Source organism: Bos taurus, chromosome 19 (assembly GCF_002263795.3).
Source record: "Bos taurus isolate L1 Dominette 01449 registration number 42190680 breed Hereford chromosome 19, ARS-UCD2.0, whole genome shotgun sequence".
Classification (NCBI taxonomy): domain Eukaryota; kingdom Metazoa; phylum Chordata; class Mammalia; order Artiodactyla; family Bovidae; genus Bos; species Bos taurus.
Window position 1 is genome coordinate 7236454 of NC_037346.1, and position 18966 is coordinate 7255419.

Consider the following 18966-nt stretch of genomic DNA (forward strand, 5'->3'; position numbering starts at 1 on the left):
ACTTTTTTGTAGAGTTCTTCTGTGTATTCTTGCCTCTTGTGGATTCAGATAGCTAAATCAGACCATACAAAGCCTTGGACCACAAATACGAAAGATCTCTAAGACTCCTGAGTCCCCTAGCGTTTGATGATTTAACTATTCCAGTCTTACCTGGGCATCTTTCTTACTGAAGGCTTGCCAGAAACACGTGTGGGGAATATTGCAAGATTAAGATAAGACACTACTATACTGTCTAGTATACTAAGATACTTAAGGAACCAATCTCATTCCAGGGTGGGACAGAGAGGAAGGATGTGTATTTTTGAAGATGGAAGGATAGCAGGAATAGAAAAGCAAAACAAAAAAAGTAGGGAAAAAACAGTATGCCTGAAGGTGGAACAGGGGGGAACCCACTCCAAATGCATACCCCACGCAAGTTCTGGCTTATGTGTTTACTTATAAACATCAGATGGATCCTGGTTCTGCAAACCTCAAATTCTATTCAGATACTCTCCCTCACAGCCCATTTGAAGAGCTTTCTCCAGAATGAAAAGAACAGTTGTCCAGGGCTGGGAAGAGTTACTTATTACTCGGTAATTAACATAGCAAATGGCAACACTTTCTAAAACAGCACATTTGATTAGTAGGGGTATCTGGCAAAGAACTGAAATCGAAACATGTCATTACAGTCGCTGCAGACTTGCCATGTCACTTGGAAAGAACAATATAAAAACACTCTGGTTCTATTTATAAACAGAGTATGACATTGTGATGTAACATATATCAGCATTCAGATATTTACTAGGGGACAATGTATTCTAACATGACAGAGTAATTGGAAATTTGGTAATATGTTCCAGTAAGCTATAAAGCTTTTTAAAATATTTTTACAAAAGGCCTTAATGTGTTTTTATAGACTGATGTTAAACGGCATGGTACCTACCAAGAGAACAGGACCCAGACAGGCTTGTCTGAGTTACGATCAGGAGAGCCCTGATATCGCCAGCGAATGTAAGCTCTGCGTTGTGTTGCAACTGGAGTGTTCTTGTTACCAGAACAGTGAACAGTATTATGTGGCACAATCTGCTCTTTTCCTACCACACTAAGTTTATTCCTGTCAGGATCCTGATTTCTTAATATATTTTCAATTTTCTTCCTCATCCCTAAAGTCTCCTATTTTATGTAGTCATCAGAACCTTCCAAACATCTATGAGAAAAACTCATTCTTTCCAAAAACCTTGGCATCATGTCCAGTGCTCACTAAGGCTGCAATTTAGCATTAGCAATTTTCTAATGTATCATAAAGTCATCAGTTCAAGCTCGCCTCTGATGTAATAGGGCTCAGCTGAAAGGGCCAGGTCTAATTCATCTCCCCCTGCATTGATGGCAGTATTAACACTCATTAGAATGTATGAGTACGTTCAGAGTCATGTAGTAATTCAGCCACCCAGGAGTCTCGCTCAAGCAAACAGCTTTGCTCATCTTATCTGAGTACTTCAGATACATTCACCTAAGAGAAAAAACAAGCATTGTTTATTCTCACTGTGTCCAGATACCAGGGACACTATAGATAGTCCAAGGGCCACTTGGAATTTATTTCCTCGGACATTTCTAAATTTCCCAGTAAAAGCTCTTTCCTAGCCCATTCTACACGAACACCATCATGTTTCAAGTCACAATGCTTTACCAACATTTAATGAGCATCTCCAGTGTGCCCAGAATAGTGCTTTACTTACATTATTCCTCTGAAACCACAAATAACCTAAAAAAGAGATTCAAAAGCTCACTTTACAGAGAAGGGCCCTGAGGCAGAGAGAAATTAAGTCATGGTTTCTGCCAACAAGGCACAGCGTCCACAGAAAGCACCTATGCCAGCTCCCTGTCTCGAGTCGACCACAGCTAAGCCACAGCACGCAGACACCAACCAGACTCCCACCCTCCTTCTCAACAGAAAACAAAAACAAAAACACCACCATGGTGTAAGGGAATGAGCGCTATACAGAGGGTCATGAGATATGTTATAGTCCTGGCTACGCCACCAACCAGCTGAATAATTTAGAACTGGAATGGCTATCTCCGGGCCTTTATTTTCTGAGAGGTGCAAAAGGAAGATGGGCACATGGTGGATAGATGAGAAGGAAGAGGGATTAGAAAATCTCCGAGGCCTTCCCCTTCAAAGGGAATTATCTGCTAAGGTGAGAAATGATGTTTCCATATACACCATTCAGGGAGTTCACTTTCCATCAGTGAGGCCCCTTCTTTTTAAATTATTACTTACATAAGGCTTGCCATGTAACGCTGCTGAATATCTAATATAATACACCTCTCATTTAATCCTCACAAAAATCCTGCCAGATAGATACTCTACCCCTTTTTCATACTACTGAGTCAAGTTGCTGTCAGCTTACAGATACCAAACTAGGAATCCGAAGTGTTAGGGTTTAAAACCAGACTTATCTGACTCCATAACCTGAGTCCTTTCTGACTATGCTGAACTGCTTGGCCTAGGATGGACCAGTCCAGAATGCTTTTACTGAACATAACTGTCATGGCGGCCTTCCCTCATAGCTCAGCTAGTAAAGAACCCACATGCAGTGCAGGAGATGCCGGTTAGATTCCTGGGTTGGGAAGATCCACTGGAGAAGGGAGAGGCTACCCACTCCAGTATTCTTGCCTGGAGAATTCCACGGACTGTATAGTCTGTGGCGTCACAAAGAGTCAGACACAGCTGAGCGACTCTCACTTTCACTTCACTTTCAACTATCATGGCATCAGCTTAACAAGAGGCTGAACAAGAGAGACTCGCTATTTTAAAATAACTCTAGGTGGCGGGAACTTGAAACTTGTTCAATTAGAACTTAAGCCTCAGATATATTCATGAACTAACTGGCTTTTCTTGAAAAGAATGTCTACCAATTTTAGAGAAAGCATTTAAACTAAGAAGCACTTTAAGTTGTTGCTTTTGAAAGATCCAGAAAGTAAAAGCCAGGGGGGAAGAGATTAGAGGAGGAAAGGGATGGACTTTGAAATGACTGACCTGCTGAAAAAAAAAAAAAGAAAAAAACTAGAATTGGAGACAGCAGAATTATAATCTTGACATTAGTCCCATACGGATTATTACTTTTGATATCATCATAGCCAAATGGAATGAAAATAGAAGGGGGAGAAAAATCTCAGTGGGTATTGCAATTTAAATTTGCCATGTAAGCTAATACTGTATATTTAGAGACTGAGCAGACAGGGTGGTTGGTGGCTCAGAGTATGTGCAGGAGCTGCCGTGCCAGCTAACCAAAGCAGACATTCATTAGAGCTAAAATGTAGATTTCCATTTCTTGGCATCTGACATGGGCTCTTTCCTTGGAAAGAAATGTCAATTTGGCCAAAAGTGTGAAACCTACAATAAAAGCATTGGGACTGTGGATTTCATCTAGTCTGCACATTCCCACCCCTTTCTTTCCTTCTGTGGAAATGCAGTCATGACCTGGGGTGCTGAATGGAGAGGCGACAGGGGAACTGATTAGGACACGGATGCTGCAAAGGAGGGTAAGGAGCTGCAGGAGGGGACGCTGGACTCCCAAATCCTCTATTTTCTTTTGGCTTTCAATTACCATTTTCTCTTGCCTTAAAATGGCCCAACACAAGACACCAACCACAATTACTGTTTTGTACAGGGCCTGAACAATGGCAGCTTCCAGACGCTTGGCAGTCCCCGCTCCTTGTGCGAGTGCTGGGTGCTCATCCACAGAGTCTGTGGGTAGTATAAGTACCACTCAGCTCCCGAGGCAAGGCAGGGAGGAGGCCTCTCCTACTTGAAAATTTCACTCTGTTTGTTTCTTTTGTTCAATAGACTGGAAAGACTATGACGACAGAGCGCCCAGACACAAGGGACAGAGTGAAGTTTTGGAAGGTCTGCTGCAGCAGGTCCGAGCCCTTCATCAGCATTATAGTTGCCGGGGTAAGGATAAAAATCTTCTCCGGGCCATCGACTGAGGTCTCAGTGGCGCCGGTAATTTTAGTAGCTTCCTAACTGGGTCATACCTTCTCATTCATCAAGGAGGGAGAGAGATATTAATATTTGTACATCTGGAATCACTTTACAGCACTATCTTGCTTTAACCCTTGAGAAGAGACTCTCCCTTCCTTCCCTTCCTCTTTCTTGCGCACCCTCACTCCATAGGAACAGTTTGCAGACAAGCACAGGAAAAATAGCAACTGCCACTAGCTTTGTTTAAACTGCACCTTCACAGAGCCTCTCCATGTGCTGGGTCTTTGGGACATTCACCCTCAGACTTTTCACCCGCAACAAAAATTCTCTGAGCATCCTGTGGAAGCCCAACCAATTGTATCAGCAAACTTTTGTGTGTATTTATAATAAAGTTTACACGCAATTTCACATTCAATATCTCTTTTCATCCTCATCTTGGAAATTATCCCTGAGGCTAAGTGACTTGACCAAGGTCAAAATGCCAAGAAGAAACAGAATCAAGATACCAACCTAGATTTTCTGTCTCCAAGCCAGTCTTCTTGTGACACCTCAATTTGTGTCCCACTCTTCCATCAGGATGGGGCGCTGGCTTTTACTCTCCCCCTGAATTTTCATCTTTCCCTGTACTAGTGCTCACAACAAAGTAGGGCACACCTTCTCTAGACATAGCTAACTATACCCAGAAAATCTCTGCGAAGCTTTAAAAAGATTCTTTTCTACTTGGGCTGTTCAAATGGGACAGGGTCAGGTTTCTGATCGGTGTAATGATTTGTGGAGCAGGCACTTAGTTTTATTTGGAGAATTAAAAGTTCCATAAAGTTTTCATTTTCCATGCTCCTTCACCCATCAGAACTCTAACTGCATTGTATTCTCTAGAAGAGGGCACTGCTAGACCAGCTAGGTTAGAAATCTATGGTTGAAACTAAGAAATGCTAAACAGGTTTTGACTGGGTATAAGGAAATCATATTAAGCGCTAGCAAAAGTTGTTCCCAATTGCTATATAGCCATGACAACAGAGCTGTTAAGAAATGCCAGCTATAGCTAGAAATGAGGGCAAGTGTTTGCAAGAAAATCATGTTCTAATGAGTGGCTGGTTCATTAGGAAATGTGAATATGCATGGAGGAAGCTTTGAGAAGGAAACCCAAGCGGAATTTCATTCTTGGATCTCTAGGAAAACTTCAGCCAGAAAAGAGCCTTCAACATTCCACACTGGCCAAAATACCCTTAGTTCTCAGTTATCCAGGGCCCATTTAACCAAGTCAGGTGTTACCTAGGCTCCTTTCTCTTCTTCTGCCTTTCCATCATTTCCCTGTCCCTCAGCTCCAGCATGGCATGCAAAACTGATAAAGCAATTGGATAGATTTTTCTTTGCAACTCATAAGCCATTTTGTGTTTTCTGATAAAGATCAGAGGGGCAAAGCTAACACTACTCGTGGAATGAGGGATTGTTTTTTATATTATCTGAGGATTTAGATGCTCTCTCCAATACCACTGGGTCACAGTCCAATAATCGGAAAATGATTGTCTTGACAGCTCAGTCATTTCTATAGTTGCCATTCAACTTTTATCATGTACATATTTTCCCCCCACGGGGATGTAAATATACATATAGCATCAAGCAAGATTTAAGGCATTAAGTAGAATTCCCAAAAGAGAAGAGTATTTTTATATTGAAATGAACATTGGATATTTAAACAGTACCTAAGTGTGTTCCAAAGAACAGTGGTTGCATAATTTGCTCAGCTGAAAGAGGGTCTCTGGTCAAGTAAATGTGGGAATTGTTACATTATATATCCCTTTACTGGAATGTAAAATAGACATTAAATATTAAAGACTCTGATAAAAAGACGTTTTGAATTTGGTTAAGCCAGCGTTTTCCAAATTTATTTGGCCATTGTAAAACATTTTTCACAGAATTAGTGTTCCAAGGCACAAACTTTGAGGAACATTGACCTGCCATACTCCAGGATAAAACAAATGATCTTCCAAGATGATACAACATAAATCTTTCTAAGTCTAAAAGGATAAATGAAGGATAATTAGGTATTGCATACAGAAAACTATAAAACTTTAGTTTAAAATATTTGAGTACATTGATACTATGTGCTTTACAACTTTCGTAATTAGAAACAAACAATTATTTAAAAATCCCATTTTTACCACTTACTGTGCATACTTAAGAAGAACATTTAACCTCTCCGAGCCATAACTTCCCTATCAGAAAAAGCCAACATAATAATATCTATCTTTCAGGATTGTTATAAGCGTTAAATTAGATAATGGATTAAACTCATGTGGCATAGAGTGGCATAAACTCATCTTGGCAAACTCTAGCTTCTTTTTTCCCATTGTTCTTCCAGTTGAAGAATGGTGCACCCTCCATCCTCAGCACTTTTTATGTCCTGGAATTAAAATGGAATCACTGACCAATTGTAATGAGGCTGTAGTACTCAATAAACACAACAGCATATTCTAAATGCAGAACTAATAACAAAACATTCCTTCTCCTACCAAAGCCCTACACAGAAGATACCAAAACCCACATTAATTTCTCTATTTTTGGCTAAAGAACTGGCCACAGCTAATTCACAGCTTTAGAGATGGAAATTCAGTGGAGGTATTGCATGGCCTTTATTGTTCACAAGGTTAATGCCCTGACATACATAATGAAATATAAAGGAGTCAACTGTGTTCACTAAAGCAGTCCCCTACAGGAGTGAATTTCAATTATTTTCCAATTTTTCAACTGGCAAACATCAGCTGAAACATTGTCTACTACGTGTTAGGTGCTAGATGTACTGGTATGAATAAAATAAACTCTCTATGCTCTAAGCACTTGAAAGCTAAAGACCAGCTGCATTCAGAGTCCAGAAACCTAATCATTGCTCCAGAACTCTGAACTAAGCAAAAACAGAATGGCAGCCACAGTGTTCTTGGGAGAGAAGTGAGCTTAAATCTTGTATCAGTCTGGTGGCTCAGACAGTAAAAAATAAAGTCTGCCTGCAATGCAGAAGACCTGCATTCCATCCCTGGGTCAGGAAGATCCCCTGGAGAAGGGAATGGCTACCCACTCCAGCATTCTTGCCCGGAGAATTTCATAGACAGAGGAGCCTGGTGGGCTACCGTTCCTGAGGTTGCAAAGGGTTGGACACGACTGGGTGACTAACACTTTCACTTTCATCAGTCAAGATGGGCTATGTCATGCTGCGGTATCCAAATGAACTGCAAAACATTTATTTCTCCCGTGTGCTACTACTATATGTCACTGGTGAGCTGAGGGCTGGCTATCTATCAGTCTTGTCATGATACTCTTTCTAGAAATATTTGTCAGAACCCACGGGGGGAAAAGACGCTGGAAGGTCTCATAGGGACAAGACTAACATTCACACTCAAAATCCATTGGCAAAACTACTCACATGGCCCCAACCCAACCACAAGAGCTCCACGAAGTGTAATTCTACTGTTTGCCCAAACTGGAGGAGACCTGGAGCATTTGACATTTTCATGGGCTCCTTCCCCAACTAGTAGCGGCATTTCTCATTTTCTCTTTTTTTAGCCTAATTTTTTTTTAGTTTAGTCTTCATTTTTAATTAAGTTATATATGACTGTACTCTGAAGCCAGATTATGTGGGTTCAAACACAGGCTGAACATTTACAAAGCTGTGTGATCTTAAGTAAATTCCCACCTTCTCTATACCTCACTTTGCTCACTTGTAAAATGCAAATAAGAATTATGTAAACCTGTCAGTTATTTGAGAACTGAATGACTTAAAATAAATAAAGCATTAAGAAAAGCTTTAGTATTAAAGAAAAAGCAATTTCTCCCATCATCTGTTTTTTATTTCCTAAAGGCTCAATTATGTTTTTTTCTCTATCTCTAAATAACAGGGTTATATTGCTAATTCCTGATTTTTAAAAATTATAGTTACTATTTCACTAAGGAAGATAATTATTTCTTTTTTATCCCTCCACTCTCTTACAAGCACATATAATTCCTACCCCCTTATCCTCCTTACCCCCCAGAGAAGAGAATGGCAATGCACTCCAATATTCTTGCCTGGAGAATCCCATGGACAAAGGAGCCTGGTGGGCTATAGTCCATGGGGTTACAAAGATTTGACACGACTGAGTGACTAAGCATGCATGCATCCTCCTAATATTGTAATTTTAATAAGATCAATATTTACTGCTAATGCTATAAAGATCATATAAATTTTATGATCATTTTCCTTTCCTACATAAACTTTTATTTCCCCTGTAGATAATACTCAACTTTTATTATGTTTTTTTTGTCTTTCCATGTTATAACTAATTAATCCCCAAGCTACTCTCCGGATCCATCAGTTTTTTTCTCAGTACAATCAGATACATAAGTATTGTTTCAAGTACATCTTCTTAAAGAAACCTCTCAGAAAGTCCTCTAACCTGCTCCAGTCTAGACTGGTTACTGGGTGCCTCCGTGTCTGTTATTGAGGATTGTTCTTGCCGCTCTCCAATATTAGAGTTCTCTGTTTACCATCTCTTCCTTTTTCTGGGATTTGTCTGTCATTGGTGGAGTCTTTCCTCTAGTAGCTTCCTCATAGGATCCTTGGGAGCTAATTTTTGGATACATTAAGTGTCTGGAGATGTATTTATTTTATTTAGTATTTACTTAAGGATTTGGATACATGTAGAATTCTCAACTGAAATAATTTTCCTTCATATTCATCGTTTTCAAGCCTTTAGCACTAAAAAGTCTGACACTATTCTGATTCCAGAAGTTTTATATGAAAGCTACTTTTTCCTGCCCTGGAAGTTTTTAAGTGGTATTGGAGAAGACTCTTGAGAGTCCCTTGGACTGCAAGGAGATCCAACCAGTCCATTCTGAAGGAGATCAGCCCTGGGCTTTCTTTGGAAGGAATGATGCTAAAGCTGAAGCTCCAGTACTTTGGCCACCTCATGCGAAGAGTTGACTCATTGGAAAAGACTCTGATGCTGGGAGGGATTGGGGGCAGGAGGAAAAGGGGATGACAGAGGATGAGATGGCTGGATGGCATCACCAACTCAATGGACATGAGTTTGAATGAACTCCGGGAGCTGGTGATGGACAGGGAGGCCTGGTGTGCTGCGATTCATGGGGTCACAAAGAGTCGGACACGACTGAGTGACTGAACTGAACTGAACTGAACTGTAGGGTGATCTGGCATAGCTTTATCTTTAGGAAAGTAATAAAGCCAATGTCAGAATCTTTAGGTGCATTCGTATGCTAATCAGAGTCTCGACAGACACTATTTCCAGTGTTCTGCCTGGAGGATAGAAGTTTGAGTACCAGTGTTCTCAGAATCCAGTGGGGAAATACGCTGTAAGGAAGCTTTCATTTAATCCACTTGTTTTGAGTACATACCACTCTCCTCTTCCATTTATAACCACACATCATGTCTTTCACGCCAGAGAGCTCTGTTTTTATTCTTTCCTGAAATTAAGCTATGGTCTTTCATCTAGAATGAGGAAGGGATAGGGAAGGCCATCTAGACCTCTAACTACTTTTTAAACAGATTTCAACAAACCCTCCTCATTTTAGCTCCACATTCACCATTCACTTCCAGCAGTGTATGATGCCCATGGGGTGAGTCATGTTACTTTTCAACTTTTTCCACTGTTGGTTAAGGATTCATCTTCCTCAAGTCTACTAAATCCCTCTGTCCATCTGCTTCCTGGCTATCAAAATTCACTTGCTTTTATCTCCTTTCCCATCTCTTTGTCTTTATAGATTTACATTCCTTCCTCTTTTAAAATCTCTTAAATTTTTAAATCTCTTAAATTTTTAAATCTCTTAAGCAAGAGAATTCCAGAAAAACATCTATTTCAAATGGAAAAGGTCAGTTTTCATTCTAATCCCAAAGAAAGGCAATGCTAAAGAATGTTCAGACTACCGCACAATTGCACTCATCTCACAATCTAGCAAAGTAATGCTCAAAATTCTCCAAGCCAGGCTTCAATAGTACATGAACCGTGAACTTCCAGATGTGCAAGCTGGATTTAGAAAAGGCAGAGGAACCAGAGATCAAACTGCCAACATACGTTGGATCATTGGAAAAGAAAGAGAATTCCAGAAAAACATCTACTTCTGCTTCGTTGACTCTGCTAAAGCCTTTGACTGTGTGGATAACAACAAACTGTGGAAAATTCTTGAAGAGATGGGAATACCAGACCACCTTACCTGCCTGCTGAGAAACCTGTATGCAGGTCAAGAAGCAACAGTTAAAACTGGACATGGAACATTGGACTGGTTGCAAATTAGGGAAAGAGTACATCAAGTCTGTATATTGTCACCCAGCTTTAACTTATACACAGACTACATCATGCAAAATGCCAGGCTAAATGAAGCAAAAGCTGGAATCAAGATTTCCAGGAGAAATATCAATAACCTCAGATATGCAGATGACCCCATCCTTATGGCAGAAAGCAAAGTGGAACTAAAGAGCCTCTTGATGAAGATGAAAGAGGAGAGTGAAAAAGCTGGCTTAAAACTCAGCATTCACAAAATGAAGATCATGGCATCCAGTTCCATCACTTCATGGCAAATAGATGGGGACACAATGGAAACAGTGACAGACTTTATTTTCTTGGGCTCCAAAATTACTGCAGATGTTGACTGCAGCTATGAAATTAAAAGATGCTTGCTCCTTGGAAGAAAAGCTATGACCAGCCTAGGCAGCATGTTAAAAAGCAGAGACATTACTTTGCTGACAAAGGTCCATCTAGTCAAAGCTATGGTTTTTCCAGTAGTCATGTATGGATGTGAGAGTTGAACCATAAAGAAGGCTGAGTGCTGAAGAACTGATGCTTTTGAACTGTGGTATTAGAGAAGACTCTTGAGAGTCCCTTGGACTGCAAGGAGATTGAACCAGTCAATCCTAAAGGAAATCAACCCTGAATATTCATTGGAAGGACTGATGCTGAAGTTGAAGCTCCAGTACTTTGGCCACCTGATGCAAAGAGCTAACTCATTAGAAAAGACACTGATGCTGGGAAAGATTGAAGGCAGGAGAAGGGGATGACAGAGAATGAGATGGTTGGATGGCATCACTGACTCAATGGACATGAGTTTGACCAAGCTCCAGGAGATGGTGAAGGGAAGCCTGGCATGCTGCAATCCATGGGGTCACAAAGAGTCAGACACGACTGACCAACTGAACAACAACAACAGCTCTGCTTTTAGTAAGGTTTGGAAGAGAGTAGCATGTGATGAATATGTTCAGTATGCTGCCTTTAATCAGAACTCCCAGCAGCATTTCAAATAGGATATGGCCAGCCAAATTCATGTTGAAGTTAGAAGAAAATGCTTTCGCTTTGTCCTGGCAGGACTAACCACTATCAGCACAAGCTTGAAGCTGGCATGAAAGCTTGCATCAGTCAGCTCATTCCCAGCTTGTCCTATAGGATCATAGGCAGAGCCACAGTGGGCCTCAGGCACAGGCCATCTGCCCAGGTTTCCATGTCTAAGAGCAGTAATAGACTGTTCTCATCCCCAGTAACAAGTCTGTCAAGAGCCTGGTGACGACCCCAACAACCTCATCTTCCCTTCATTAATTATACTTAACAATTAAATCAGTGATCATCTAGTTCAGCTTTAGGGAGCACTGCTTGCAAATACTGTTACAGGTAATCTACTACTTTTTTTTTTAATTGAAGGATAATTGCTTTACAATATTGTGTTGGTTTCTGCCATACAGCAACCTGGATCAGCCATACATATACATATGTCCCCTCCCTCCCACCCCCTACCCCATTCTACCCCTCTAGGTTATCACAGATAGCACCAGATAACCTATCACTCGGAGAAGGCAATGGCACCCCACTCCAGTACTCTTGCCTGGAAAATCCCATGGACAGAGGGGCCTGGTAGTCTGTGGTCCATCGGGTCGTGAAGAGTCAGATACCACTGAGCAACTTCCCTTTCCCTTTTCACTTTCATCCAGTGGAGAAGGAAATGGCAACCCACTCCAGTGTTCTTGCCTGGAGAATCCCAGGGACGGGGGAGCCTGGTGGGCTGCCGTCTATGGGGTCGCACAGAGTCGGACACGACTGAAGTGACTTAGCAGTAGCAGTAAGCTATCCCTAGGTTATCGCTGAGCTCCCTGTGTTATACACCAACTTCCCACCAGCTGTCATTTTACATATGGTAATGTATATGTTTCAGTGGTACTACTTTTATCAGTGAGAGCTCCAGATTGTAAATAAAAGAGCTAAACAAAAGCAATGGATGATTTGCTCATCACAGTAACCACAGAACCTAACATATAGTAGTGTCCCAATAAATATTTGTTCAGTGAATAAATGTATTCTTCTGGGTACGGGTTTATCTTTTATTTTAGACAAACCACTTAACCTCTCTATGTCAGTATTTTCTTCTGAATAATGAGGACATTAAGCGTGCCTACAGCTATTTTTGTAAGCGAACATACACACTGCAAAAAAAAAAAAAAAAAAAACTACCCCAGAATATTAGCAATGGTTCTGCTAAAGTGGCTGGATATCATGTGTGGGGTTTTGTTCATTTTCTATGCTCCAGACTTCCTGTAATGTGCCTATATTAATTTTATAATGAAAAAAAATTAATGGAATATGTAGTCTAATAAGAGTTTTGCCAACATTGAGAAGTGAATATTAAAAGGCAATATGGGCCGGGGACAAAAGTCGGTTCTTTTTATCCCACCTCATAATAAATAAGGAGGATATAAACAGAACACCTGCGTGATTGCCCCTGGAGTTATAAACGTTACTCATCTTCAACATTTTTGAGGAGCTATTCATTAACTGAGTTAACTACTGGCATCTCAAGATACAGAAGCCTCTGGACAAAGTGAATGAGCTGAGTCCCTCTGAAACTGAACATAAGTACACTGAGAGGACAGGGGAGAGAAAGGCAAAAGATGGGAAGAAGGCTCTGAGAGTGCTCTTTTTCCGGTGAAATTCACACTGTATTTTTTTCTGTGTTCCAGAAAGTTCAAAATTGCAAACCTCGGGCCGTAAGCAGTCAGTCTCCAGGAGCCTGAAACACCTATTCCATTCCTCAAACAAGTTTGTGAAGACCTTGAAACGGTGGGTCCTTTGTAGTTTTTCCAGGAAGTCTTAGCGTCTCAGGAGTCTACTGATTTTGGTTCTGAGGGGAAACCCGGTAAATATTTCTGTTTTATTATTAAAAGAATATAAAATTCACCTTTGTTCTGAGAATCTGGACAAAAGAGTTATTTCTTTGAATTCTAGCCAGTAAAGTTGTGGTACTTAACAGGAATCTTTTCATAGGTATATTTCAAACTATCATTTATCATGCCCCAAAATATTATTTCCATGATTCAGGCGTGGAGAAGATGGTTGAGGACAATTTTTATTTTGCTTTTTCTTTTCAGGGGACTCTACATAGCTGTTATATTTTATTACAAAGACAATATGTTAGTCACCAATGAAGATCAAATACCGATTGTTGAAATAGACGACTCTCACACCAGTTCCATTACACAAGATTTTCTGTGGTTCACAAAGGTATCCTGAGTTCTAATTTTATTCTTCCCCACTTTGCACCAACAGTACCTCACATAAATCTCTAAAACTTTAGTTGAGAAGTTGAGGAGTCTCCAGTGAGCAAAATATTGGAGTGGGAGTAAATCATCTCAATGGTCTCTTTCTGGCCCAATATGCCCTTTGTCATTAAAATGCTAAAATAGTGTCTACACTACATTTTCAAAGCAAAGAAGCCTCCATCCTGTCAGATTGTGTCTCCACTATTCTGAGTTATGGGATCATTTGGCAAAGACTAAAATGGGGATCTGATTGTTTCATTAACATTCAGATCTTTTTCCAATTGGACAGAGATCAAAAAGTTGTTTTGCATGTATCTGAAAATGGACTGGAGAACAAACATCGGGTGTCGGGTTTCCTTCCCCCTGCTTTGCTTTGATGCCACAACCTAAATCATGCACTGGCTTGGATGATGATGTGACCTCGTGAGTTCTTTTGCAGCTGTCCTGTATGTGGGAAGATATAAGGTGGTTGCGGCAAAGCGTACCTATCTCCATGTCCTCGTCCACAGTATTACAAACTCGGCAGAAGATGCTTGCAGCAACAGCCCAGCTACAGGTGAGGGGCTAGGTTTCAACACAGACCTCCAAGGAAATTTTGGAAACACATGTCAGTTAAGTTACCGGTCCCACCTGGAAAGGGAAAGGGTGGGCTCCTTGCTGGTTTAGATCCTTAGACGTATGAAGTCTTCTCGGATACTCTGAGCGGTACAGCTGTCTTTGTAGTGAACCTGTGCTTTTGGCGCTCTCCTGGGGGAGGAACAGAGGTTTATCTTGAAGAATCTAGAAGTAAACAAGGAGTAAAGAGACCTGAATTCTGGACCTGATGTTAATCGGTCAACTCATTTCTGCTTTCTGGATCTGAGTTTCATCATTTGCACAATAAGAGTTTGCCTAGCTCTCTTGATGAGTTCTGGATGTTTTGGTATCCTGTGGATCTGTATGAGTGTACAGAGATGGAAAAAGAGACCCTCAGATATTTTAAAGAGCTTCTTCGCTTGGTGTTATGGGAAAACAAATCTATCTGCATACATTTTTAATAATTAAAAAACAAACCAAAAAAAAAAAAAACCAAAAAACTCTTAAAGACTTATCTTTCATTCTGAATTTAACCCTTCTGTACTATTAACCCAATCAGATCATATCTCCAAGCCCTGCAAGAATCTTTGTCGGTTACAGAGCTCCTCTTAGAAATGACATTGAATTCTAGCCAGGCATTTCTGGGTTTCCCTTTCATTGTTCTGTTTTTGTTTCAATATTATCTGTATTTGTGGTTCTTAGCACAAGAAAACCTCTGCTACATAGAATTAGGATGTTTAAGGTATCGATGAGGCTTTATCAGAGATGGGTTGGTGATGTTGTTCAGTTGCTGGGTCGTGTCCAACTCTTTGTGACCCCATGAACTGCAGCACACCAAGCTTCCCTGTCCTTCATTAACTCCCAGAGTTTGCTCAAACTCGTGTCCATTGACTCAGTGATGCCATCCAACCATCTCATCCTCTGTCGCCCCCTTCTCCTCTTGCCCTCAATCTTCCCCAGCATCAGGGTCTTTTCCAGTGTGTCAGTTCTTCACATCAGGTGGCCAAAATATTGGAGCTTCAGCACCAGTTCTTCCAATGAATATTCAGGGTTGATTTCCTTTAGGATTAACTGGTTTGATCTCCTTGCAGTCCAAGGGACCCTCAAGAGTCTTCTCCAGAACCACAGTTCAAAAGCATCAATTCCTGGTGGCTCAGACAGTAAAAAGTCTGCCTGCAATGCAGAAGATCCAGGTTCGATCCCTGGGTCAGGAAGATCCCCTGGAGGAGAGCATGGCGACCCACTCCAGGATTCTTGCCTGGAGAATTCCATGGACAAAGGAGCCTGGTGGGCTACAGTCCATGGGGTCGCAAAGACTGGGACATGACTGAGCAAAGAACACTTTCACTTACCGTGATAGGTATCTACCTACAAAGCTAGTGTATAACATAGGGAGCTCATCTTTCCCATTCTGTCGTTTTCCTGTATTTCTTTCATTGATCGCTGAGGAAGGCTTTCTTATCTCTCATTGCTATTCTTTGAAACTCTTCATTCAAATGGGCATACCTTTCCTTTTCTCCTTTGTCTTCAGCTTGTGTCTTCAGTAAGGTCTAAAAAACAAAAAGTGCCCTCAATTTCAACTCACTCTTTTTTTCATTAATTTATTTAACTGGAGGATAATTACAATATTGTGATTTTTTCCCATACATCAACATGAATTGGTCACAGGTATACATATGTTCCCCCCATCCTGAATCCCCCTCTCACCTCCCTCCCCACCCTATGCCTCTGCGTTGACCCCAGAGCACCAGCTTTGGGTGCCCTGCTGTATATATATGGAATTTAGAAAGACAGTAACTGTGATCCTGCAGGCAGGGCAGCAAAGGAGTCACAGACGTACAGAATAGAATTTGGACTCCGTGGGAGAAGGCAAGGGCGGGATGATTGAGAGAATAGCATTGAAACATATACAGTACCATATGTAAAATAGATGATGGCCAGTGCAAGTTCAACTCACTCTTGATTGCATAATCTTCTCCTTCAACTCAAGATGTTCTTGGAGCTGGGCCATGATGACTGTGCTAATTTCAAAGAGGCTTTTCCTTTCCTCACTGACCAGCTATAATTGGACTAAGCCACTATACCTCAAAAACAGCTCTTTGTTTAGGATAAACTTCATTCTCAGTAGGCCCCCTGGTCCCTTAGTAAAGTTCTTTCTCAGGAGTCCTTAGCAGACTCTCCCATTAGCCTACCATACAACCCAGGAATGTTTAGATTACAAACTGAACAACTTTAGAATTTCAAATGGGGCTCTTTATTTTATGTTTATTAGACTCTTCCCAGAACACCTTCATCTAATATCAGAGAAGGATTAGGCTGTCTCAAGTGATTGCATTTAAACACTGAGGGGCTAGAGAGAAGCCATAATGGTCAGTGTGTCCTACTCAACAATTCAGTTCAGTTCAGTTCAGTTCAGTCACTCAGTCATGTCCGACTCTTTGCGACCCCATGAATCACAGCACGCCAGGCCTCCCTGTCCATCACCAACTCCCGGAGTTCACTCAGACTCACGTCCATCGAGTCAGTGATGCCATCCAGCCATCTCATCCTCTGTCGTCCCCTTCTCCTTCTGCCCCCAATTCCTCCCAGCATCAGAGTCTTTTCCAAGGAGTCAACTCTTCCCATGAGGTGGCCAAAGTACTGGAGTTTCAGCTTTAGCATCATTCCTTCCAAAGAAATCCCAGGGTTGATCTCCTTCAGAATGGACTGGTTGGATCTCCTTGTAGTCCAAGGCACTCTCAAGAGTCTTCTTCAACACCACTCAACTATTACTCCCATTGAAATAGCTCTTGGATTTGGTGCCCCCGATATATCGGCCCCCATCACTTTTCATAATGCATCTGCCCTTTTCTGAAGTCATTTTCCTCTTTGTCTAACTTAGATTATTTGGCCAATAATAATTACCCTCTTGAAAATCCTCTAAATTTCTGACCACTCACTCCCTCCACATTATTTATTTGGAAAAGATCCAAGCCTGGATAAATCCAACATGCATTCACTACTCTGGAGCAGTTGCACACTGCTGCGTTAAAAAAAAAATAAAATTACTAAACAGGGACAGGGAATATGATTGGCTTTATAGCTTATGTTATTACTACAATTCTCAGGTATAATATTACCTACTGATCACGTTCCATTTCTCTACTAAATTCACTTTCCCAAATTACAAGGCAACTATTTGAAACCTTCTTCATTCTACCACATCCCCTCCCCTTCCCCACACTTTCCATCCCCACATCGGGATATAGTTTACTGTATAACTCTTTAAGAAAATAAATGGGAAATAATTATTTGTCTATGACCAAATTGCAAAGCCTCCTTGTACTCTTCCTCTTTCTTCTCCCCATTCCAACAGACAAAGCCTCACTCCTCTTACCAAAGGCTCATCTCTCATATGTGCTCTAGATCTCAGTTCTTCCCTCCCTTCTTCAACCACAATCACTCTTCTCCTCCTTAGACCCAAACTTGAAAGAGTAGCCAGCATTCTCTTTCTCCATTCATGTCCTCACTTCCCCTTTAGTTCCAAGCTCTCTCCCTGATTTTGCTAACGTCATGCCTACCAAACTGCTCTCTCAGGCCACCAATAATCAGAGGCAGATGAAGTTCATAAATCTTGAGCTTCAGGGTCCCTCACTTGCATGATCCCCTGTGGGTGTGGGAATTGTGGAGTGTTTAGGGAGGGGAAGCTGAGTTACAACCAGCAAGCATTTCTGGTAAACTACCTAAAGAAAGGGTTTCCTAGGTGGCTCGGTGGTAAAAATCTGCCTGCCAATGCAGAAGACACAGCATTGAATCCTTGGGTTGGGAAGATCCCCTGGTGAAGGAAATGGCAACCCACTCCAGTATTCTTGCCTATAGAATTCCATGAACAGAGGTGTCTGGTGGGCTATAGTCCATAGGGTCACAAAGAGTTGGACACAACCGAGAGACTGAGTATGCATGCATGCCTAAAGAAATCCCAGATCAAAAATTCCAAATACTCCAGTACTGGGGGAGATTTTCTTTCTCAGTCTAAAATATTCACTTTTATTTTTTTAAAGTGACTTTTATACCTAACCTTCATGTTTGTAATTTTTTTATTCTTTATCTTAAAGAGGGCCCCCAAACTGTGTGGTCAGATCAGATCAGTCACTCAGTCGTGTCTGACTCTTTGCGACCCCATGAATCGCAGCATGCCAGGCTTCCCTGTCCATCACCAACTCCCAGAGTTCACTCAGACTCATGTCCATCGAGTCATTGATGCCATCCAGCCATCTCATCCTCTGCCGTCCCCTTCTCCTCCTGCCCCCAATCCCTCCCAGCATCAGAGTCTTTTCCAATGAGTCAACTCTTCCCATGAGGTGGCCAAAGTACTGGAGTTTCAGCTTTAGCATCATTCCTTCCAAAGAAATCCCAGGGCTGATCTCCTTCAGAATGGACTGGTTGGATCTCCTTGCAGTCCAAGGCACTCTCAAGAGTCTTCTCTAACACCACAGTTCAAAAGCATCAATTCTTCAGCACTCAGCCTTCTTCACAGTCCAACTCTCGCATCCATACATGACCACAGGAAAAACCATAGCCTTGACTAGACAAACCTTTGTTGGCAAAGTAATGTCTCTGCTTTTGAATATGCTAACTAGATTGGTAATACCTTTTCTTCCAAGGAGTAAGTGTCTTTTAATTTCATGGCTGCAGTCACCATCTGCAGTGATTTTGGAGCCCAGAAAAATAAAATCTGACACTGTTTCCACTGTTTCCCCATCTATTTCCCATGAAGTGATGGAACCGGATGCCATGATCTTCGTTTTCTGAATGTTGAGCTTTAAGCCAACTTTTTCACTCTCCACTTTCACGTTCATCAAGATGCTTTTGAGTTCCTCTT

The 18966-nt window shown here is 41.3% G+C and overlaps 1 protein-coding gene across 1 annotated transcript in view; it reads left to right on the top strand.

The window, feature by feature from the left end:
• ANKFN1 (ankyrin repeat and fibronectin type III domain containing 1) overlaps nucleotides 1-18966 on the top strand; it is a 481998-nt gene that overhangs the window by 406247 nt on the left and 56785 nt on the right. The window contains exons 10-13 of the mRNA XM_059878382.1: nucleotides 3827-3934; nucleotides 12951-13050; nucleotides 13359-13491; nucleotides 13969-14085. Of these exons, the coding sequence (XP_059734365.1) occupies nucleotides 3827-3934; nucleotides 12951-13050; nucleotides 13359-13491; nucleotides 13969-14085 (458 nt within the window). The remainder of the gene's footprint in view (nucleotides 1-3826; nucleotides 3935-12950; nucleotides 13051-13358; nucleotides 13492-13968; nucleotides 14086-18966) is intronic.